At 46.3% G+C, this 22,293-nt stretch overlaps 1 protein-coding gene and 1 pseudogene across 4 annotated transcripts in view; one reads left to right on the top strand and one right to left on the bottom strand.

Annotated features, from left to right (window-relative positions):
- ATG14 (autophagy related 14) overlaps window positions 1–22,293 on the top strand; it is a 53,415-nt gene that overhangs the window by 23,699 nt on the left and 7,423 nt on the right. For 2 of the 4 annotated variants that reach the window (XR_011432076.1, XR_011432075.1), the window contains exons 6-9: window positions 281–510; window positions 1,744–1,861; window positions 3,455–3,545; window positions 3,624–3,709. Coding sequence is in view for 2 of the 4 variants with exons in the window: in XM_001914860.6 (XP_001914895.2) it covers window positions 281–510; window positions 1,744–1,861; window positions 3,455–3,545; window positions 3,624–3,709; window positions 10,849–11,155 (832 nt within the window). In the remaining 2 variants the exon portion in view is untranslated. Of the gene's footprint in view, window positions 1–280; window positions 511–1,743; window positions 1,862–3,454; window positions 3,546–3,623; window positions 3,710–4,434; window positions 5,534–10,848; window positions 13,741–22,293 lie in introns of those variants that run through there. The other 2 variants (XM_001914860.6, XM_070249695.1) reach the window with 2 other exon arrangements.
- On the bottom strand, window positions 15,356–22,223 carry LOC111770284 (homocysteine-responsive endoplasmic reticulum-resident ubiquitin-like domain member 1 protein pseudogene; annotated as a pseudogene).

Raw genomic sequence — 22,293 nt, 5'->3', positions numbered from 1 at the left:
TGGTTGGCTCAAGGTAAAAGGGGTCTTGAGACCAAAGAGTTTGAGAACCTAACAATACTTGAAGCCCTAGGCCTTGGTGCTGCCTTCCTCACACTGGTGTGCGCTTCTGTGCCACAGCTGGTTTGATGTTCATCTCTGAGAGAATTACTTATCTCTGTATATTCCAATTAGATTCCTGTCCTTCTGTGCATCTTTCCAATGTTCTGCAAATCTGGTGAGTATGTTGCATGCTCTTTAAAACCCCGTCTCTTGAAATCCATGTGCATCTTCTGATTTTTAGAGATCCTGCAGATGTGTCTTCAGAGAGTGACAGTGCCATGACCTCTAGCACTGTGAGCAAGCTTGCCGAAGCCCGGAGGACGACTTACCTCTCGGGGAGATGGGTCTGTGACGATCACAATGGGGACACCAGCATTAGCATTACGGGGCCCTGGATTAGCCTTCCCAGCAATGGGGACTACTCTGCCTACTACAGTTGGGTGGAAGAGAAGAAAACCACACAGGGACCTGGTAAGAAGCAAAATAGTCTGTGAAAACTTTTATAATTATATGTATTTTTTAATTAAGGTAAAATTTGTATAACAAAATGAACCATTTTAAAGTGAACAATTCAGTGGCATTTAGTTCATTCACAGCGTTTTGCAGCTATCACCTCTGTCTAGTTCCAAAGCATCTTCATCGTCCCAGACAGAAACGCTGGGGCCTGAAGCTGTCACTCCTTCTCTGCCCTCCTCCTGGCCCTAATCTGCTTTCTGTCCCTATAGATGAGATGTCTGTCCTGGACATTTCATATAATTGGGGTCATACAATACATGGTGTTTTGTGTCTGGCTTTTTTCACTTAAAACAGTGTTTTCAGATTTCATCCACAATGTAGCATGTATCAGCATTTCATTCTTTTTATGACTGAATAATATTGCATTGTATGGATATACCACATTTTGTTTATCCATCAGTGGATGGACTGAAAATATGTATTTAGATATTTCACCTTTTGGGGGTCAGTACTGCTTTATTTATATAAAAAGACCTCAGTGTTTAAAGAAGTGTATTTAGCCCGTTGAGTCCCATTTCTATAGTTTCTGACTTTATAAAGAGCTTGTTTTAGCAGTCCTAAATGGAGCCTGAAATACCCTAATAGAAAAACCCTTTAAAACACCTGCAGCTTCTCTTTGGTGGAGAAGGATTGTTCATTTGGCCCTTCAGCGAATAGTTAGTGAGTCTGTGCTTTCTGTCATGCGCAGTGCTGGTGGTACAGAGGCGAGGTCACCAGCACAGGTGTAGCCCTTTGCCTTTCTGTGGAGAGGCCGGGAAGCAGGTGGTGATCAAAGGCACCATACCCGAGTGCATGCCCTGGACAGAATGAGGACCACCATGGGGCATGGCTACAGAGGAAGGGACTGCTCTTCCATAGCCTAATCAGGGGAGGCCTCTCTGAGGAGGTGACATTTAAGTTGGGCATTAATCGTTCTGCTAAATACTACATTATTTGGTCCAAGCAGGTCACACTTTAATTTCATGTATGCTGAGCCGCTTTAGGCCCATTTGCTTAGGTTACATTCCACTGAGCAAAAACCATAAACGATGAAGCGTTAATGTCTGGCCATGGACCTTTTATTAGTAAGGAGTAAAACAAGCTATCAGTAATGTAATGACAAAATTACAAATCGTAAAATCTAAATGCATTAATATTGTTGTTGAAATGAACCTTGTTTTGTGTATGGTGGTTGTTTTTGTACTTTAGACATGGAGCATAATAACCCCGCCCACACAATCAGTGCCGCATTGTGCTTTGCAACTCAGCTGGTCAACATTTTGTCTCATATACTTGATGTGAATCTTCCCAAAAAGCTGTGCAACAGGCAAGTAATTGAAAGTGGTGATGTCATCTTTATCACGGATCTCTCATGTTCCTGTTGTGTTTTATTTATTCTAATTAAACTGAAAATAAGGGGCTGGCCCCGTGGCCGATTGGTTAAGTTTGTGTACTTCACTTGGGTGGCCCAGGGTTTCACCAGTTTGGATCCCGGGCGCGGACATGGCGCCGCTCATCAGGCCACACTGAGGCGGCATCCCACATGCCACAGCTAGAAGGACCCACAACCAAAAATATACAACTGTCTACTCAGGGGATTTGGGGAGAAGAAGGAAAAAAAAAAAAAAGTTTGGTAACAGATGTTAGCACAGTTGCCAATCTTTAAAAAAAACCCAAAAATAAGAATTTAAGTATTACCAAGAAAAAGTCTGACTATGAAATATTGAGATTAATTTCAAGAGCATTAGCTATTGTGCAAATTTGTTTCATTATCTTACAATTGTACCTGAAGTCTTTGAGAAGACCACAGAGAATTCTCCAACTTGAAAAAAATAATTGAAGGAAAAACCAGGTATTCAGAAGGTATGCTCATGTGTGAGAACTGGGTAAACTGTAACACTTGAATATTTTTTGTTTGATTTTTTAAAAATAAAAAATGTTTATAATTCCAAAAAAATGTAAAGGTTTACAGTCTTATCTAGTTCCTACTAAGACCCTCCGACCCCCCTTCCAGTTATCCTTGCATTTCAAGCAAATATAAATATGTATTATTACCATCCCCCTCCCCTTTTACACACAGAAGCTACCATGCTATACTAAGGTGTAATGTACTTTGCTTTTTAAGTATTTATTTAACAAATATTTATTGAGCACCTACTGTGCTCCAGGCACTGTTCTAGACACTGAGTGGGGGGTACAGTGGTAATGAGAACAGAATCCCTGCCTTCTTGGCACTTACATTTTAATGGAGGGACAAATAATAAATAAACAGTATGTCCAATGGTGATAAGTGCTGTGGAGAACATTAAAGCAGGTGAGAGAAAGGGCGTGTGGATGGGGGGAGGGCTTGCTGTGTTTCAGCAGGCAGGCATGTGATCATGTGGGAACCTCAGGGAGAGAGGCTGCGGGCAGAGAGGATGGCGAGTGCCAGGCCCTGGGGAGAGAGAGCTGCGAGTGAGGAGGGGAGAGTGCACATTGCTTGGGGCCATTGTGAGCTTTCAGCTGTCATTCTGCATAAAGTAGACAGCTGCAGAGTTTTCCTTTGTATAAATGTGCCAAGATCTTACCCATCCCCTCTTTGTACCTCAAGGAACAGTTTTGTGCATTCGTCATTTCGTAAGTGTGAAATGTATTTGTATGAAAAGTATTTGTGTAGGATAAGTTTTCAGAAGTGGCATTGCTTGGTCAAAGGCTGCGTGCAGTTGCAATTTTGATAGATGCAGTGAAACCGCTGTGAGGGCAGCAGTTCAGCCCTAGAAAGTTTCCGTTCAGTGCCGTTCATTTAAGGGGCCGGGGCGACGGCACAGGTCTTACCCTGAACTGTCCTGTGAAGCACGCTCTCCAGAACAAACCTCTTAACGTGAACATTAGAATTCCCTCCAAAAAATACAACCTGACAGATTGTGTGTTTGCTTTACAGTGAATTTTGTGGGGAAAATCTCAGCAGACAGAAATTTACTCGAGCGGTGAAGAAGCTGAATGCCAACATTCTTTACCTGTGCTTCTCTCAGGTATGGACAGTGTGCTGCGGGCTGAGTTTTAATTTGTTACATGGTTGAAAGTATTAATCCTTGTTTTGCTTTTTCTAGCATGTAAATTTAGATCAATTACAACCACTGCATACCCTCCGGAATCTGATGTACCTGGTCAGCCCGAGCTCTGAACACCTAGGCAGGTAAGAAGGGTGTTTGTTGCTTTTCTCTAAGTGGCGCTGTTGTGACTACTTTTAAGTAGACCTGTTGGCAGGGCACAGGGGCCTGGTCTCCAGCCCCAGACGCTCCAGAAAGGACAAACATAATGCGGTCCTACACAGAAGGCAGCAGTGGCTGATCATATTTGAACCTTTATGGTCCTCACATAATCACTTCTCAGAGCAAATTAATATCAAACATTCTTAACACCGAAAACAGAATAGAAGCAGCCAGTGCTCCTGGCGTGGGCCCTTCTTGTGCTGTCCCTGAAGACCAAAAGCCGTTTCTTTGAATCCCCGTTGTTTCTTCTCTAGCCCTGCCTAGTGTCTGCCTTGTTTCTCATGCATCATCTTCTGTGCCTGCTCATTCCTCCCCATCATAACAATTCTTCACAGTTTTCTTTTTGTCACGGAGTTGATCTGGCTGTCATTTGTTGGTGATAAAGGGTACTGGAAGTTTATGGGATGAACTAGTTTGAAATTCATTAGCTTAAAAACAGGAGTCAGTAACAAAAAAGACCAAGCAGGACTGGTCTCTGAGATCTTGTTAGCCTCTCTGCCCGCGCAAGTCTGACATTGATGAGGCTGACCTCTGGTACCATCCAAGCACCCCTTCTCTGCACGCTTCTCTTTGTTCTGTGCTCTGAGCAGTCCGTCCATACATGTCTGCAGATATGACTTGGTTAATAATGTATTTGCACTTTTGAAAGACAACGAAGAATAAAAGGTGGAATGTTCTTTTGGGACTCCCTTCCCCATCGTCCTTTTGCTGTGACCCTGGAACAAGGCTCAAGGGGAGTCCCTCCACCACCAGGGTGCCTGGCTTCCTCCACGTGGCAGGGAACTTTCCACGGTAATCTGCCCTTAACCATTGTCTTGTGTTTCTCCCTCCTCATCTACCCTCCCCCAACCTAAAACAGTAGTTAACTTTTCTGGGATGTAGACCCCTTTGGAGAAAGCTGTGAAGTCTCTCCAGGAAACTGCACATACACCCAGAATTTTGTGCCATTTTTTAGGAAGTTCACGCCCCTCATCCCAAATCCCATTCATTAGTTCACAAGCCGCGGAAGCCTATTAGAAGTCTATGCCAGTTTCAGTGGTTGATTTCTGTGGGTTAGCTTGCCATCCTCTCTGTACCTTATTTGCAAAGAGTTCAACATTATGAAATATATCCTTAGTAATAAGAGCCAATATTTGTTGACACTGGGCCAACTACTTTACATGCCTTAAATCAGAGGTAAGATGATTATTCTCACTTTACTGAGGGGTAACTGAGGCTTAGTGTGGTTAAGTAACTCATGCCTGTGGTCACAGAGCCAGTAAAAGCGGTGGAGCCAGGGTCCCAGCACACATCTGGCTGACTCCAGAGTAGGAGGTACTCATGCTTTTAACCAACGCAGAGTACTTCATCACGTTAACAGATTAAAGATGAAAAAACGTAAGGTCAACCTGATAGATGCCAGAAAAACAATGAATAAACTCAGTTCCCATTAATAAGTATAGAAAACTATTAGCAAATGAAAAATAGATTTGGAGCCAGCCCTGATTGCCTACTGGTTAGAGTTCAGCGCACTCACCACTTGGGCCGCCCAGGTTCGGTTACTGGGTGTGGAACCACACCACTCGTCCGTCAGTAGCCATGCTGTGGTGGTGGCTCACTTAGAAGAACTAGAAGGACTTAGAACTAGAATATACAACTATATACTGGGGCTTTGGGGAAGGCAAAAAAAATTAAAGCCTTAAAAAATCATTAAAAAAATAGATTATGAAGAAAGGATATCCACTATAAACCTACAGCAAACACTACACTTAATGACATGCTACTTACATAGATATTTAATAGAAGCATTCTACAGTGAGGAAAAAAACAAGGATGCCTACTATCATTGCTATGTTAACGTTGCTCTGGAGGACCAGCCAAGGCAAAACATTTTCACAAAGAAGTAAGATGTATTTACATTGGAAAGAAAGAATAAATTGGCATTATTATAGATGGTATGATTACTGAACTAGATATCCAAGAGAACCAAAAATCTATTAGAAATGATAGTTCAGTATGGTGACTAGATATAAGATTGACATAGAAAAAGCAGTTTGTATGGCTTTCTTTTTTGAGGAAGATTAGCCCTGAGCTAACATCTGCCACCAATCCTCTTCTTTTTGCTAAGGAAGACTGGCTCTGAGCTAACATGTGTGCCCATCTTCCTCTATTTTATATGTGGGATGCCTGCCACAGCATGGCTTGCCAAGTGGTGCCATGTCTGTACCCGGGATCCGAACCGGTGAACCCCAGGCCGCCGAAGCGGAACTTGCACACTTAACCACTTCACCACCGGGCTGGCTGCTGTATGGCTTTCTTATATGCCAACAACAACCAGTTAGAAAATGTAGTGGAAAAGAGGTCCCTTTTACTTGTAGGAACAAAAACTATAAATTACAGTAGTCCCCACTTATCCGTGGGGGACCCCATGGATATCCCAAGACCCCCAGTGGATGCCTGAAACCACAGATAGCACAGAAGCCTATATATACTGTGTTTTTTCCTATACGTGTATAACTACGATAAAGTTTTGTTTATAAAGTAGGCACAGGAAGAGATTAACAATAACTAATAATAAAATAGAAGAATTATAACAATATACTGTAATAAAAGTTACCAAAGATCTTATCAACCTCAGCATACGATTTTTTTCTTTCCTTATTAAGTTGAGAACTTTCACCTTTTCATTTAAAGGAAGCACTTTATAGCTTCTCTTTGGCATATCTGAATTGCCAGCATCACTACTCTCGTGCTTTGGGGCCATTATTGAGTAAGATAAGGGTGACTTGAACACAAGCAGTGTGATACTGTGACAGTCGATCTGATAAAAGACAGCTACTAAGTGAGTAACAGATGGGTAGTGTATACAGTGTGGAGGCACTGGGTGGGGCCTGTCCCAGGCAGGATGGGGTTGGAGGATGCGAGATTTAAATTTTGTGAGTTATTTATTTCTGGAATTTTCTATTTAATATTTTGGACCTCAGTTTGACCATGGTAACTGAAACCTCGGAGAACGAAACTGTGGACAAGAGAGGACTACTGTATATAGGAATAATCCTTACAAAATATATGCAAACCTATATGAGAAAATTAAGAAACTTTTTAATTACTCAACATGTATTTCTTGAGTGTTTGCCAGGCACTGTGCTGTATGAGGTGCCGGACTGAATGAAGGAAGGTGGGAGGCACTGAAGACCCTTATGATTTTCTAGGATGGGAAGGCTCAGTATTGTAAAATGCTATTTCTCCCCAAAAGGAAACCTGGTCCGAATTTCAAAAGATATTTCCTGTAACTTTAACCAGCTGATTCTAAAGTTAGCTAGAAACACAGTCTGCAAGGAAACTTTGAAAAAGAATAATACCAGATAGGCTTGGCCCCTTTGAAAACACAGTCTGAAGTTAATTAAAACAGGGTGCTGTTAGCATGCAAATAGGTGGAGTGAGTAGTGGAAGAGAATAAAGAGCCAGAAACAGAGCCCTGTCTGTGGGAATATCATGCATCGTATGACAGGAGTGGCACGCTGAAACACAGAGCAGCTCAGTGGTGGGCCGGCTGGGTATTCATGTCAGGGAAAAGTTGGATTAACACATTCCACATACAAAAATAAATTCCAGTTGATGTAAAAGGCCTTAATTTAAAAAATAAATTTAAAATAAAAAAAATAAACCACAAAATCCAAAGACCATAAAGGGAAGGTGTTACACATTTTACTGTGTAAAAACTTTAAATGTCTCTGATAAAAGATATCATAAAGTTAAAAGACAGGCCATAGATATGTTTTGCAACCTATATAACAGACAGTGGATTAAAATCTAGACTACTGAAAGCAAGCTTTCAGATCAATGAAAGAGACACAGCCTAGCAGAAGCCTAGACCAAGGATGCAAGCAGGTAATTCACACACAAAACATTCAAGTAATCAGTATTCAATGACGAAAATCTTTAGCCTCAATCAAGAATAAAGCAATGCAGTTCAAAACAGGTTTCCAGTTTTTAGCCATCTGTTTGGCAAGAATGGAAAGAAAAGATGATATCCAGGATTGGTGGTGGTTTGGGAAAATAGACAGTCTCCTACTAGAGGGGATATCCCTGGAGGTCTGAAGTTTTCTGTGGGCTTGCCCTGGAGTCAGCTGTCCATTTAGAGTCTGTGTCTGCCAGAAGTACACATACAGAAGCCCCCTTCTCACACTCACCTCTCAGAATGAGGCTTACAGAGATTATTGATGGAGCCTGGGTGGGACTTCCTGTTTCTCCTGAGACTAGCTGAACTGAGGATCCCATCCTGAATTCAACGTAAACTTTTTTATTTGAAATAAATTCAAACTTAGAGAAAGGTTACAAAAAATAAAAATAGTACAAAGACACAAAAAAATCATTTTGCTGCCTTAATCAATAAACTCTCTGCACCATCCTGAGAAAATGAGTACTCTGGCTTCAAGGTCTTAAATAAAAATATACCAATTATTCTGCTGAGCTGAAAATTAAGAGGAATTATTTTATAATCTCTATTCCCCGAAGACATTAAGTGAAAAAGACTTAATTCTTTTGCAGGTTAATTCTGTGTGATGTGTGTGTGGCTCAGAGTATGCTGGGCAGGTGATAGATCTCTAAGCTAGAAGTGATGGGAGAGAGGCATTGAGTGGAGAAATGTCTTCTCCTGCAGGTTCTCAGAAATGTATGTTACTCATTGGAACTAAAATTGTTCCAGCTGGCCACTTGGGGAATCATCCGCTAGTTTATTTTTCATTTGAAGTACTTAATCAAGCAGGCACTCCATGCCAAGTGGACTCCGCTCTGTGGGATTCCAAGCAGAGACCTGGAGTCCTGGGGGCTTCAGGCAGGGAGCTCTCTGCTTTGAGGAAGTGTTATTTCCCCTTTGACATCTATCACTGCTGCCTGTCTCCTGGGAAAACCCTTAAAGAAGGGATCTGGGGACGATGGCAGTCTCATGGTGAGAAAGACCCCATGAGTAGGTGAGGCAGCATCAAGGAGGAACAGAACAGAAACAGCTGGGCCTGGACAGTAACCCTGAACAGAACAGGATCAGAAAGCCTTGTGTTTAAGAAAGGAGGGAGCCCAGCTAAGGTACTTGGACTGTGAACATTTTTAGTAGACAGACACCACAAGGAGAGAGGCAGCTGTCTGGCAAACTGAGGCGGGCAGGGCTAACTGGAGATGGGACTCTGGCCGGGAAGCGATGGTGATACACTGAAGACCTGAGCTGGGGGACACATTGAGGATGGAAAGAGGACTTATTTGGTGATATCCTGTAGGAACATGAGGGAGGAGGGGAGGAGTTCCAGCTGGCTTATGTTTTGGAGCTGGTTGACTGGCTCAGATATCTGAGAAGAGAGTCTGAGAGGTTAGCAACCCTCAGACAGAGAGCTCTGGCAGGCAGGAAGGTTTTGGGGAGTGGAGCTAGGAGGAGAGGAATCTGAAAAGATGGCTTTGGAGTAGGCCTGTTTGCCAAGGAAAAGAAAAAGGGAAGGGGAAAAGGAAATGAACTGTAAGGAAAACCTTAAGGAAACATAAAAGGGATACCCAGCTAGGATGCTGGTTGCAGCGGTTACTGGTTGGTTTGAGAAGGTTTCAGGGGGAGGTAGAAGGACTGGGGAGAACTCCCCCCCAGTTTTTTCTCCCTTCACATAAGGACTTCCGGGCAGGAGGGAGGCCTGGCAAACTTGAGAGCCCCGGTCTGAGGGGCTCTTTGAAATGCAAATTGTTCACTGGAGACCACAGGTCAACACTGTGGTGCATCTTCCAATTTAATGAAGGCTTGAAAGCTCTAAAAACTGTCTGGAACAGAAATGTTAGCTAGGAACTGTCGCTGTGTTCCAGCTGGGAAGCAGGGCTGGCTTGGGAGGGTGAAGGCTGCCTGACCGCAGGTCTGAAGAGGCGTTGCTGGAGGCCAGCACTAGCCTTTAGCATTATAATGGCTGTAAAGGATTTGGGACCACAGACTACAATGACAGGCTACACAGTTCCATGATGTTTCCCATTTCTATCTGTTACTTTTGCTAATCTCTGTCATTTTTCCCCGAAGTAATTATCAGTGAAACTCTTAAATGAACAGAGGCATTGTGTCTTTATCTTTGGACAACAGCGGGAGAGACGGGCTGCTGAGGGACTTGGTCCCACCCTCTAGCCAGCTGCAGGGACATCCCGTGGAGGGTCAGTGAGTGGGGTGATTGCCAACCCAAAGGAAATGCAGCCTGGCTCCCCTGGAAGAGCTGATGGGCACTGTGAAGGGGGCAGGGGAAAAGCAGCAGAAGGCCTGAGTGGGACTCGCTCACACGCTTTCGCAGTGGCGCTGTGGAGCCGTCACAGGGGCTGAGGCCTGAGAACAGTCATTAGGTTGGAGGTGAGGGCCTCATTAGGGACCTTTGAGAAATAGAAATAGTTTTTTCCGGAAATCCAGTGCAGAAATGTGCACTATTGCAGCTGAATGTATTCTGTAGTCATGTCTCATTCTGTGTTACACGTGTCCCTAGAAAATGACGTGATGCTATCTTACAATGTGTGCAGGAGCCTGCTGTCGACACCAGCCCAAGGAAGCTCTCCTAACATGCACACAACCAGATCATTTAGCCGTTCTGAATCTTGAGTTTAACAATTGGGGGCTTCCCTAAGGCAGAGGACATCTGTGCAGTTTCTTTGTGTACTGTTCATTACTTGTTCCACTAACTGATAGCCCGGAGCGTACCTCACGCGACTCTGTCAGACTCGTCTCGCTGGGAGGCATCGAGACCACAGCTGTTCACAGCTGATCATCAGGTCATCCTTTGAGCCAGCACGGACAGTCTCAGTGCACGGGTTCTTTTCCATCCAGGGTCTTCACTAATAACAGATAGACTGGAGGAAAAGTGTTGTATCATGCATGATTGTATTCATTATTGGATGGCAGTTATTAGTTAGGTAAAGAAAAACACAGATAGAGACCAACAGTGGGCACAGTGCAGACTTAGGAAATGGGTGCAGTGATGGCTCTGGGTCTCCTGTGTCCCATCAGGTCTTATGTCACCTGTTGTCCCATGCAGTAAGAATGGTGGTTGTCTTAAAGAGGCCCCTCGCTGTCTGCACACAGGTCAGGACCCTTTGAAGTGCGAGCAGACCTTGAGGAGTCGATGGAATTTGTGGATCCCGGAGTTACTGGAGAATCAGATGAGAGTGGAGACGAGCGCATGAGTGACGAGGAGACCGACCTGGGCACAGACTGGGAGAACCTGCCGAGCCCCCGCTTTTGTGATATCCCTTCCCAGCCTGTGGAAGTCTCCCAGAGCCAGAGCAGCCAGGTGTCCCCGCCCATCGCGAGCAGCAGTGCGGGCGGGATGATCTCCTCGGCCGCAGCCTCGGTGACCTCCTGGTTTAGAGCTTACACTGGACACCGTTAACGAGCATGGACCAAAAACATGCCAAATTTGCATCAAGAAAGTTTTTCCACTAGGCTCTGGTAAACTTCATGTGTTTAGCTAACATAGTGCCTGGAACAAAAGAGGTTCAACTGTTATTTTTTTTTTTAAGCAGGGAGAGAAGCATTTCTATTTGTCAGATGGCCAGTGGTGGTGGCCAACATACTTATGATAATAGAGGGGTCAAAGGTCCTTTACCCAGCCTGGTGTTGGTGGAAGAAGGACCTGTGCACGTGGTCAGTTCTGTTGAGGCAGAAGTTCATTTGGGCTCCCTCCAGTCACTGGCCACACGACCCACAGACAGGGGCTAAGGGGTTGGTCCTCGTGACGCTGACACTGTTCCTAACACTTCACATTTTAGAGTTTGAATCACAAGGAAATTGATGACTGGGACTTGAAAGATAAAAACTGTTTAATATGAGTTTGTTTTTATGCCTTTGTTTTTTGTACAGAGAACCAGCAGGCAATTTGAAATACTTGACTTCTTCATGACTTGGTCACGTTTGGTTTTTAGGTCAAGGTTTGGGCTTGTTTGGAAGGGTTAGATAAATTAATTTCATTTGTGCTGCTCTGTCATAGCTTGTCGGACATTCCTGTTTTCCTTCCTCCTCACGCACCAAAGAGACTAAGGTCTTTTTTCCTGAGGCCCCACATCCACGAAGAGAAGAAACCCTGGCTGCAGTACCGTCCTGGCCTTCTTGCATTCTGAGGGGAATTTAAGTCCATTCTTACCTAGATTATTAATTCCTACCATCTACACTATGTGCATTTTGAAAGTGAACTTATTTTCTATGAGTGAAAAATAAGTCATTAAGGTCATTCCCTTATGTAAGCTAAATGCCTACCCGGGCACAGCTTAAATCCACTTAACTAAGTGGCCTCTGGTCATTCTTGTGGTGTCCAGTTTCTTTTAGCGGCAGGGTTTTCCAGGGAAGACCATCCTGCTTATTTGTTTCCTAGAGGTCACTGTTGCTCTAAGGACACCGCCTTCCCTGAGAAATGCAGAGCAGATGAGCACAGCTGATAGTGTCTGCTCTGTCCCCGGGGAGGGGGAGGCGCGGAGGGAGAGGTGTTCCTCACCATGAGCTCATTTTCAGCCAATGTGTCTTATCATTCTCTTAGTGACAATCTTATAAGAAAACTGTAGAGAGGCATTATGTACAAGTCTGTAAGTTTTTTATTTTTAATAACTGCAAAAAAAATCCTGTGTAACAACTACAAAAAGAAATCCTATGAAATAGACTTCCTAACAGACATTATTACCACATCATGTTAGTGTGATCAGCTTGGTCGCACCTCAGCTACACCGTCCAGAGGCTCGCCCTGCCCTGGCCTCTTTTCTTGTTGTAATGATTCTAGTTGATCCTTGGCCTCCACATCCGAGGGGCTGTATCTGTAGCCTTTGCTGCTGGGATATTTTAGTGGATGGTAGAGTTTCGGGTAGAGTTGCAGAAGAAGGGTGTTTATTCCTGTCCAGGAGTCCCATGTTCCCTGACTATGAATTTTCCCCTTGTGGGTTCTTCCACAGTCGGTGTCTGTGTCAAGTGCTCAGCTTCATGCCTGCTGGGCTTGCACTGCGCCAGCCAGGTCTGTAGTTCACCGAGAGTCGGCCGGGTAGACTTCACCAGGTTCCAGATGAACTTAAAATCCCAGAGAGAAGAGTTGTCGAGGCACTTCCACTCTCAAAAAGAACAGCTTAGTTTCAAGAATGAGAAGACTAGAATTTGGGGCTCAGGGTAGAGATTGACTTGTGCTGAAAGACAAGCAGTCATCCTGGTTTTCTCAGGTAAGCCTCTTGTGAAACCATGATGTGAGAGGAAGCTAAGGGATGGAGTCCAGAGACCACAAACTCCTCCCTAGATAATTCAACAGAACTGGAAGGCTGTGGAGAGTTGAGGGTGCTGAGGCTGTATTTTGTTGTTGTTGATATCAACTAGAGGCACTTTACTTAGGGTTAAATGATCAAACCCTTTATGGTTTTGAACACCAACATACTGGCTTACACTGCTGAGATGTTTTGGTTTTATTTTGCACTGGATTCACCCTGTAAATATTCTTAAATATACATTTCAACCACTGTTTTTTCTACTCTCTTTGCTGCTCATTAAAATCTTTCATGTAGGTGCCAGAACCATATGTAAACAGCTTTTTAAAAAAATGAAGCTGATATTTTTTTTAAACAAAAAGCCATAGAACTTGGTCATGTTTTCCATATTAAAGTGATTTGTTGAAACAAGATAATACTAATAAAAATCCACAGGCACCAAATAGGCTGCTTAAAATGGTCTGTTAAGGATTTTTTGTAATGGAATATAACTAAGAAGAGTTTATGGTCTGTGAGCTGGGGAGGTGGTGCCAGCAGTGGGCGGGGCAGACAGGTTTCAGCTAAGGATTTGTGTGTTGATGATTTGGGAGACTATTTGGCGGCCTGCTGTTGACAGAACCGCAGTACCCTCATGGTGTCACGTTGCAGGAATTTCCCACTGCTGAGCGACTTCCAGACCAGTTTGAGTCATACAAATGTTTTCTAAACTTATTGTATTATTGCAATAAATCTTTTAACAGTACTTTGCTATGTATGTCTTTTTCAAGCTCTGATTACTGATTTCTCCTGATACACTGAACGTAGCAAGAATGAGCTCTAACCCTATTTTATACAAATTATAGGATAAATATTTTTAGAATTTTTTGCCAGGTAAGGAAAAAATGCCTGTTAATACTTTCTTAAAATTATAGATCATGGTGGTATTAACAGGAACAGTCCATCTTTGGTAAGCTGGGAAACTGCTTGCTTACCAGTTGAGTACTTTCTCTAAAGATGCCTTTTGCTTCTGTAGCCATCATAGATGCTTGTGCCCTCCAGTGGCTTGTGTCTTGCAGTAGCCCCTTGGGGAGGGAGGGATGGAGACTCTAAGTTGCCCATATGGAACCCGCCCAGACTTTCTTCAGGACAAGAGAGAAAGAGAAATGTTAGAGGTTAGGAGGGATCTGTCAAACTGGGAGGAGAACCAAGTAGTTTTGGGGAATCCCTCTTTTTTTTTTGGTAACTATTCTCTCCTGGATGGATAATCTCTACCGTTCAGGTTAGATTATTACGGATAGGGGCCGCGGACAAGGGATAGCAGAGTGACTGCTGTGGAACAGCCAGTGCCGGGTCCTCCTCCTCCTCTGCCTGCAGTGGGCGGCCGCCCAGCAGCAGGAGGAAACAGGCAAGGAAATGGAAGGGTTCCCGAATAGGGCATGTGCTTGCGTGTTAGTGTTTTCCAATCTCTTTGGGCAGCAGTTAAAAACAAGATCCCATCCAGTGTACCCCTGGAGATGCCCGGCCCCGGAGTGGCAGCATGGTTGGCACAGGATTCGGGCTGAAGCAGATGGGAAGAACTAGGGATAACTTTGTCTTTCGTGGTCAGGGAGGTCACTTGAAAGTGGCTTCAACAAAATGTACCAGGAAATTAGAAACTGGGCTTTTGGGCAAGTCATCTGAATCTCAGCTGTGAAGGATTTTTCAATGAGAGCAAGCTGCCACCAGCACTCTGTTCCAGGGATGTGGGGAGAAAACACCCTGGAAGGAGGGTTCACCGTGGGCTTCGAGTGACACACATGAAGAGGAGGGTTTTTTTTAACCAGAAGCCAGCAGTAGGACAGTTTTTTCTGGAAGAAAAGGGATGGTAAAACAGCAAGAGCCACATCAGTGACTGTTTTTTTTTTTTTTCAGTGTCATTCATAGTAAAACGTTATTGAACAGAAAACCCAGACAAGGTGTCCACCTGTGCAAAGTGCCCCTTGGTTTACAGTAAAGCACTGCATTTAAAAAGCAACTAGACATAAGTCTTTCCTAGAACAGTCCTGCTAAAACAAGTCTAGCAATTTCATTGATTATGTAAAGTAGTACACTTAGTGTAATTTAAACATTCCAACAGGAGTCAAATCAAACCAGCAGAACCATTTCCGCATCTATGACATCTGTGTACAAACACGTGCACACACACACATCCGGAAAAGTTCCTCAGGCATAACACGCGACACTAATGCCTTCTACTTACAATGCCTATGAAACTACATACAGAATGTATTAAACCTCTTCAGAATAAAGATATGAGAAGCCTCAGGCATTTTTTTGTTCATCAATTTGTATCATGGCTTCATGTCTTACTTTCTGCTTGTGCTTCATCACAAAAGCACAGCATCCTCCTTGTTGGCTCTTTTACTAATTCTGTGCCATTGCCATGTCCGGGTGAGGAAATCTAGCTGGAGTCAGATGATCCAGTCCACACTTACCAAAGCCTCTAGCAGCCAGAGAGCAAACACCATCAGTTTGCTATAGCTGGGGGCCCTTCTGGAAGAAGAGAGGCAAAGAGTCTTGAAAACAAGCCAGGTTGTGCTCATAAAATGAAGGGCTGGTCTGCACGCCATCCAGAACGTCCTTGTCTGGAGGAACGTGGTTGGGATCTTCGATTTCAGGGTCAGGGCGTTCCTGTAAGTTATTGTAGGGGTCCTGATTCACAGCTTCATAAGGGGGCCCATCCTTCGGGAAGTTCTGAACTGGCCTCTGTCTAAATGGAAACCGTCCAACGTGATGCAGGTACGTAACCACGGTGGCTCCCATGACCATGAGGAATCTGCTGAGAGAGGAGTAGAATTAGAGGATACTGAGAAAAACCGAAAACATAGCTGCTGAATAGGTCCAATCCAACCAATCTCGGTTGATCTCATCATCATCTTCCACAATAGGGCCACCTTGTGCGGTCATCCGCAAATTCTGATTGGCCCCAGCATTAACCACCCACTTGAGGGGCAGCATTCTGATTGGCCGGCTGGTTTTCCGCTGGAAACTGGTTGTGAATGGGAGCTGCTGGAGCAGGAGCGGAGACCACAGGTATCTCTTGTGCACTTGGTGAGGGCACAGAAGCCCCTGATGCAGCAGTGGCCGCTGAATACTGCATGCAGTACTGCCGTGCGTCCGTCTGCTAGAACCAGGAGAGCTGCAGCCACCCATAGGTTGTGTAGCCCGAGAAACCAGGCCCCCGGCCTTGGAACGCCGGCTGGGCAGCTTCAGGTCTGGAGATGTTCTCCTATCCAGAGGGAGAAAGGTTCCGGAGAGCCTCCCTTTGCCTTAAACCATCACTTGGCGAATCCCCAGAATACTGTCCCTGATTAAGACCAGTAGGCTGCTCTGTGGCTTCAGCAACCTTCGCGGTGGTTTCTGGCATTTTGGAAGGACTCTTCACATTGCATACCAGATGCGAAACGTGCCGTTTCTCCTGCTTTGGAAGCAAGTCCCTAAGACACCGGTGATCCAACAACGGCTCCCCAGAATAAATTAACCTCTGGTCCTCTGGCCGCGGGCGCTCGGGGTAGACGCGGCTCAGAGGAGCCTTGAGACGGCCACGCTCCAGCTGCGGTCGCCGCTCAGCTCCAGTGGCGGCGGCGCTGGTTGGGGCTCTTCACGAGGAGCGGGATGGGCTCGGGCTCGGGCTCCAAGTCGGCTGCGCTGCGGGCTCGACTGCGCTTTGGGCGTCCGCCGAAACCTCCCCAACAACGGTTCGCGTCTCTGGACCACATCAGTGACTCTTGCTGTGCTTTTTGTAGGAAGGCGTGAGGGATAGTCTGTGGTGGGGCCAACTCTGACGGAGATTTTGAGTGGTCCCCTTTGAAAAGCGAGAAGTAGGCAAGAGGGATTTGACAGCACTAGGCAAGTGCTGAGAAATGTGCTAGAGCCAGTTGAGTGGCAGCAGCTAAAAGCCCTGAAGCGCCGTGTGGCTGAGGCATTGACACTGCCAGACCCATGTCAGGTTGTTACAGCATTTAACATATGACTTCAGAAGACACCTGGATGTTGAGGAAAGGGCTTTCCTACCCTTCCCAGGAGCAGCTTCTTTCCCTAGATTTAAAAACCTACTCAGGAAGGCTTTCTAGAGCATAAGCAAGTATGTGGCTCTCAATTTGGGTGAGACAGTGCCCAGTGGTTTGGAAGTAGGCGATGGGAAATGCTCCTCCCAATCCCAGCTTGGTTAATGAATGAATGACAGAAGCAGAGCTGAGCTTCTGTGTCAGCAGTTTAATACAGTTGGCCCTTGGCATCCATGGGCGATTGGTTCGAGGACCCCACGCAGATACAGAATCCATGGGTGCTCAAGTCCCTTATGTAAAATGGCGTCATGCAATGAATACAACTCGGCCCTCCACATCTGAGGGTTTTGCATCCATGGATTCAGTTCAGTTTCTACATATCTGCAAAATTTCGATCTGTGATTGTTGAATCTGCAGATGTGAAACCCATGGATGTGGAAGGCGGACTGTAGTTGCCTTCCAAGTAGGAAGGACCATGTCTAGACCCACCCACAGAGGGAAATACATCTGTTTTCTGGTTAAGGCATTGGGACTGGCTTAAGTTGGGATTTCTGCTTACCTCCTTGATGGCCTTTGAGAAAAGGTCTGCTAGGAGCCGAAGAGCTCCTCCGGAGGGCTCTGATAACGCCACGCCCAAGACCTTTTAGCTCCTTCCATTCTCCGGAGCCTTGCTACTCATGGTGCAATCCTTGGACCTGCAGCACTGACATCACCTGGAGCCTGTTAGCAATGCAGGATCTTGGGTGCCACCTCAAACCCCCTGAATCAGAATCATTTCAATAATTCATACATAAATGACTATTTAAGAAGAATTACTCTAGCGCAGTACTGTCCAATGGAAATAACGTAACTCACACATGTGATTTTCAAGTTTCTGAAAGTCTCATTAAAAAGGTAAAATAGGTAAAATTTATTTCTCTATTTTATCTCAGGATATCCAAAAATATATTTCAACATGTAATCAATATGAAAACAAGATATGGGGGGGGGTGCTGCAGGAGGGTTCTAGTTGTATTCTTGCCGTGGGCCATAAAAGTATTAGGGAGGACTTGCTCTTGTATCTACACCCTTACAATAAACCCTCCAAGAATTCACTGACCTTGGGTGTGCCAGCAGTCTCCTGTTGAGACCCTGTGCAATAACGAGCCTGTGTAGAGCACAGGCTGGAAGCAAGTTGAGGGGCCTGAAGCCAAGACTACTGGCCATGGAAAAGGGACGCCATGGGAGAGGCCCCGGCCTGGGTGCTGGGGCGGCCAACTCACCACCTCTGCTCAGAAGAGTGAGTCAGGGCTGGGGTGCAAGGAGAAGTGCTCGGGTAGGCCAGCCCCCCTGCAGCACAATCACACTCGGCTGCCTGCATGGAGGGGCCTGGTGAGGGAGGGCAATGCAAGCCAACAGCTCAGTCCCAGAATAGGGAAGGTGGGTGGGCCGGCCGCTCCATCGCGACCGCCCACAGACTGCACACACTCAGTTATGCCCATGGGACATCTAACCTCACAGTGGATGAGAATTAAACAAATCCAGCCTTGCTCTACGTTTTACTGATGGATTGGCAACTCGTTGGTTTGAACTGCATCGACCTCTTCAAACTACTTAACAGGCATCTGAAAACAGCAGTCTGTAAAGCAACTGGTTGATTCTCCGTTGGAGGGGGGGACAAAAGGGAGGGAAATAATATAAATGGCACAGGTGGTTGTGCCCTGATTTCCTGGGAGATGGGATCTGCAAGTCCCCAAGTCTCGGTTTCTGCCCCCTGCTCATCACTCAGCAAGAGCGCCTCCTCTGACAGGACCTGCACACTCCCCCAGTGAGCACGGTGTGGAGCATCCTCTCCTGGGTGACGGACACGGGATTTCCCAGATTCATTTCACTGACCCCCGAAGTGCTAAATTCAGAACCTATTCCCTGCCGTTTCGTCACTCCAAGAGAAAAGCCAAGGAGTTAGTAGAAGCTTCTGATTTTTAACTTTTTTTATAGCCCACCTGAATCCCAAAAGAATTTGAGATAAATTGTCCCAAAACTAATTAGTTCTGAGGCCTGTTCTCTGCTAAGAATGGATGAAGGGCCTTTGGCCTGGGGGCAAGGGGCGTGGTTTTGCTTTCTCAATAGAGTCACACCACAGCTTACAAGGGGTCGTTCAGTGTCAGGTTGCCACCACTCTGCTCCCACCTCACTTCCAGCTACCAACTCTAGTGAAATAACACTAAGGTCAAACCAGCCCCTAGCATGGGGGTGCCACCTGTGATCTTGCTGAGGCCAGTTACGTATGAAGACACTGGCAGTCACCCAAGGGTGCGTGATCACAGTGATGTGTGCTCTTCCCATGAGGCTGCGCCAACACCAGCTAAGGCCACAAACTTAGGAACCGTGTGCACCTCCAGAGACGGGGTCGCAAGTTTCCCACACAGGTACTTTCACCAGCTCAGAGATTGCACCATTAGCTTGTTTGAGCCCAGAGGAAAAGCATGCAATAGAAACTCAGTTTGCCCAAGGGCCAGGCGCTGTGCCTGGAGAGAATGCATTTGAGCACAGCATGGTCCCCGACAGACAGCAGGAGCTACATAACATCAGCTCCCAGGGTGCAGTCTGCGGTGGACAGCAAGAAGGGTTTTGGTGCAGACTGGCTGTATTTTTGAGGCAGGCAGTGGGGGAAGGAGAGGCTAGCCAGTCGGTTGAGTGAAGAAGGAATGAAGGCAGTTAAAGCTGTGGAAAACACCTGGGAATACCCAGATACTAAGAAAGAAAACCTGGTCCAGGCCAGTCCAAAAAGTTTTGGCAGGGAGGCCCTGACAAGTCCAAGTTAGAAGGTGTAGGCGGACAGAGGCCAGGCAGGGAACTCCTCTATCATGGGAAACCGTCAACCCACAGCCTCCTGCAGTCAGAAAGCCCACAGCAGCCTGCTCCAGGGAGCCACCGAAGGAACCCAAGCCACACCAAATGCACAACACACAAGGCTGCTGTGGGTGCGGCCCCAACCGAGAGTGCTCCCTGGAACCAGCTGTGGCCAGAGAAGAGATCACCCTTCATGCCTTTACCCCCTTCAGTTTTCTTGTACTAGATGGAAAACTACCGTACCAGCCAGAAGAGTCAGGAGCTGCCAGCACCCCTCATGTTAAGATGGTCACTCGATATAAAAACGACAAACACATGGCAACAGAGATTGGACTAGTGGTTACCACAGGGGAAGGGGGGAGGCAAAAGGGGTGAAGGGATGGAGTATAATTAGTTGTTGGGTGGTGACCATGATGTAATCCACACAGAATTCGAAATATATTACAATGTACATCTGAAAGCTATATAATGTTATAATCCAAAGTTACTGCAAAAAATAAAAATTGAAAAAATTTTTTAAAAGATGGTCACTCGAGAGGAATGTAAACATTTTATGGAGTGTGGACTGTGTGAGGCACTGAGGGGATGCATGACCAAGCCACCCTTATACATCCATATATACAAGATCCATATACCAGAGGGGGAGCAAGATCCATATACAGAGGGGGCATTCGGCGGAGATGTGCACAGGGTACTGAAAGCACCCAGCCAAATGTGGTGGCAGGACAGAGTGGGGGTCCCGAAGGAGGCTGTGGTCAATTTTGAACGATCCTTTCACATGGCTGTTTTAACGCCAGTCATTTTGACAAGGCCTGGAAAAAAATTTAATCTTAGCCCTTTTTCCATTTCATCCCTGCCTTGGTTATCTGGTCTCATCCATGGGGCAGGGGACAAACCCAAACAGCCCCAGAGGCAGGGGTAGGGGCACTCTCACTCGCCCCGATTTCTCTGCTTCTGATTTTCCTTTCAAATGGCGAAGTGAGGAGTGGGAGAGGAAAACTAGGCCAGGCAGATGAGAGCCTCCGGGCAAAAGCCGATGGGGACGTTTTCTCTACTTGGGCCTCTCGGGGCGGAGGCTCTGGTGCCCACATGGTCAGGTCCTTTCTTCCCCGTCTGAGCCTCCACGGCGGTGCAGGGAAGCAGGGAGCGCTGCACCGTTGCAGCAAACAGGAAGGGGCTGGTTTCCCCACCCGGCCCAGCCCCGGGGCTCTTCCCCGGTCTCCTTCTAAGGGGAAAGCCCACCTGTCTAGGAAGACAGACCAGGGAGCGGGTACCCTCCGAAGCTGTCTGCTAAAATCCTCTACCGTTTACTCAGAGAGTACCGGGAAGGGGTCCTGCCACATAGTTCAAGAGGGGTCATCACTGACTTCTGAGGACCCTAAGAACTGCATGCCAAGATGGGGTGGGGCATTGCTGTGTCCTCTGCTGTTGGTCAGTTCAGCCCATCAGAGTCACAGCTTTGTGTCCCACATGAAAACCACATCTGGAATGGCTAAGGGAAACCAACCAACAGGGTTGTTTATCCTGTGTGTCCACCCTGGGCAAATGCAGGACCGACAGCCAGTAACAGTGACAGCTAATGCTTACTGGGCACTTTCCCCACGCTGAGCTGTCCTCCACGACCTGCGTGTGTGTATCTCCTTGAATCCTATAGCCCCATTAGGAAGGTACACTGAGACTGCCAGGCTGGCGCCGGCCTCAGACGACGACAAGCACCGTCAGCTTCAGCCAGGGCTCCACCACACCTCAGCTGGGCGAGTCACGAGGATAGACACTGAGACCTTGAAGGCAAAGCAAGCTGTGCTGTGTCCCAGACAATGAATGAGCCTGCAGGGGCCCGCCTGCACGTCAGCAGTGTTACCATGTGCCTGACGGGGGCAGACTTGCTCAGCACCGAGAGACCTGCCAGCGTCAGCGCCCCCTTTTCAGGGAGGAGCAGCTCCCGCCTAAGGATAAGGGCAGAAGCAGCCGAGGCGGACTCCAGTCTGGAAGCCACTCCGTGGCCACCCCACCACCTCAGCCACAGGAGGACACGGTCCATCTGGCTCCAGTCTTGCCCCGACTCTGCCTGGCAGACCTGGCCGAACCTAGTTTTCACGTCCTCCTCCACAACAGCTTTCTGGGGCCCAATACCTTCCAGCCCCGCCAAGCATTACCTGACCACAGGCCTGACTGTATCATCTCTGACTTCCGATCAGTTAACTTCATTATGCCTGGACGAGTTCCAAGAATGTCCTAGATAATACACCTTACCCAACAGGAAATACAGTGGGTGTCAGGCAGATGACAAACTCAAAATAAGTGTTAAAGGGTTGCAAAAATGTAAGCTCATGATGTTAAATAAAGATGGTCTCTTTTTGGTAGCAGAAAAAAATTCTCACCCCCTAACAAAATTTTAAATTCTTTAAGACTCAATTCACATCCTTCTTCAGTATTAC

The sequence above is a fragment of the Equus caballus genome, chromosome 24, assembly GCF_041296265.1.
Source record: "Equus caballus isolate H_3958 breed thoroughbred chromosome 24, TB-T2T, whole genome shotgun sequence".
Classification (NCBI taxonomy): domain Eukaryota; kingdom Metazoa; phylum Chordata; class Mammalia; order Perissodactyla; family Equidae; genus Equus; species Equus caballus.
This window is presented reverse-complemented; position numbering and strand designations above follow the sequence as displayed.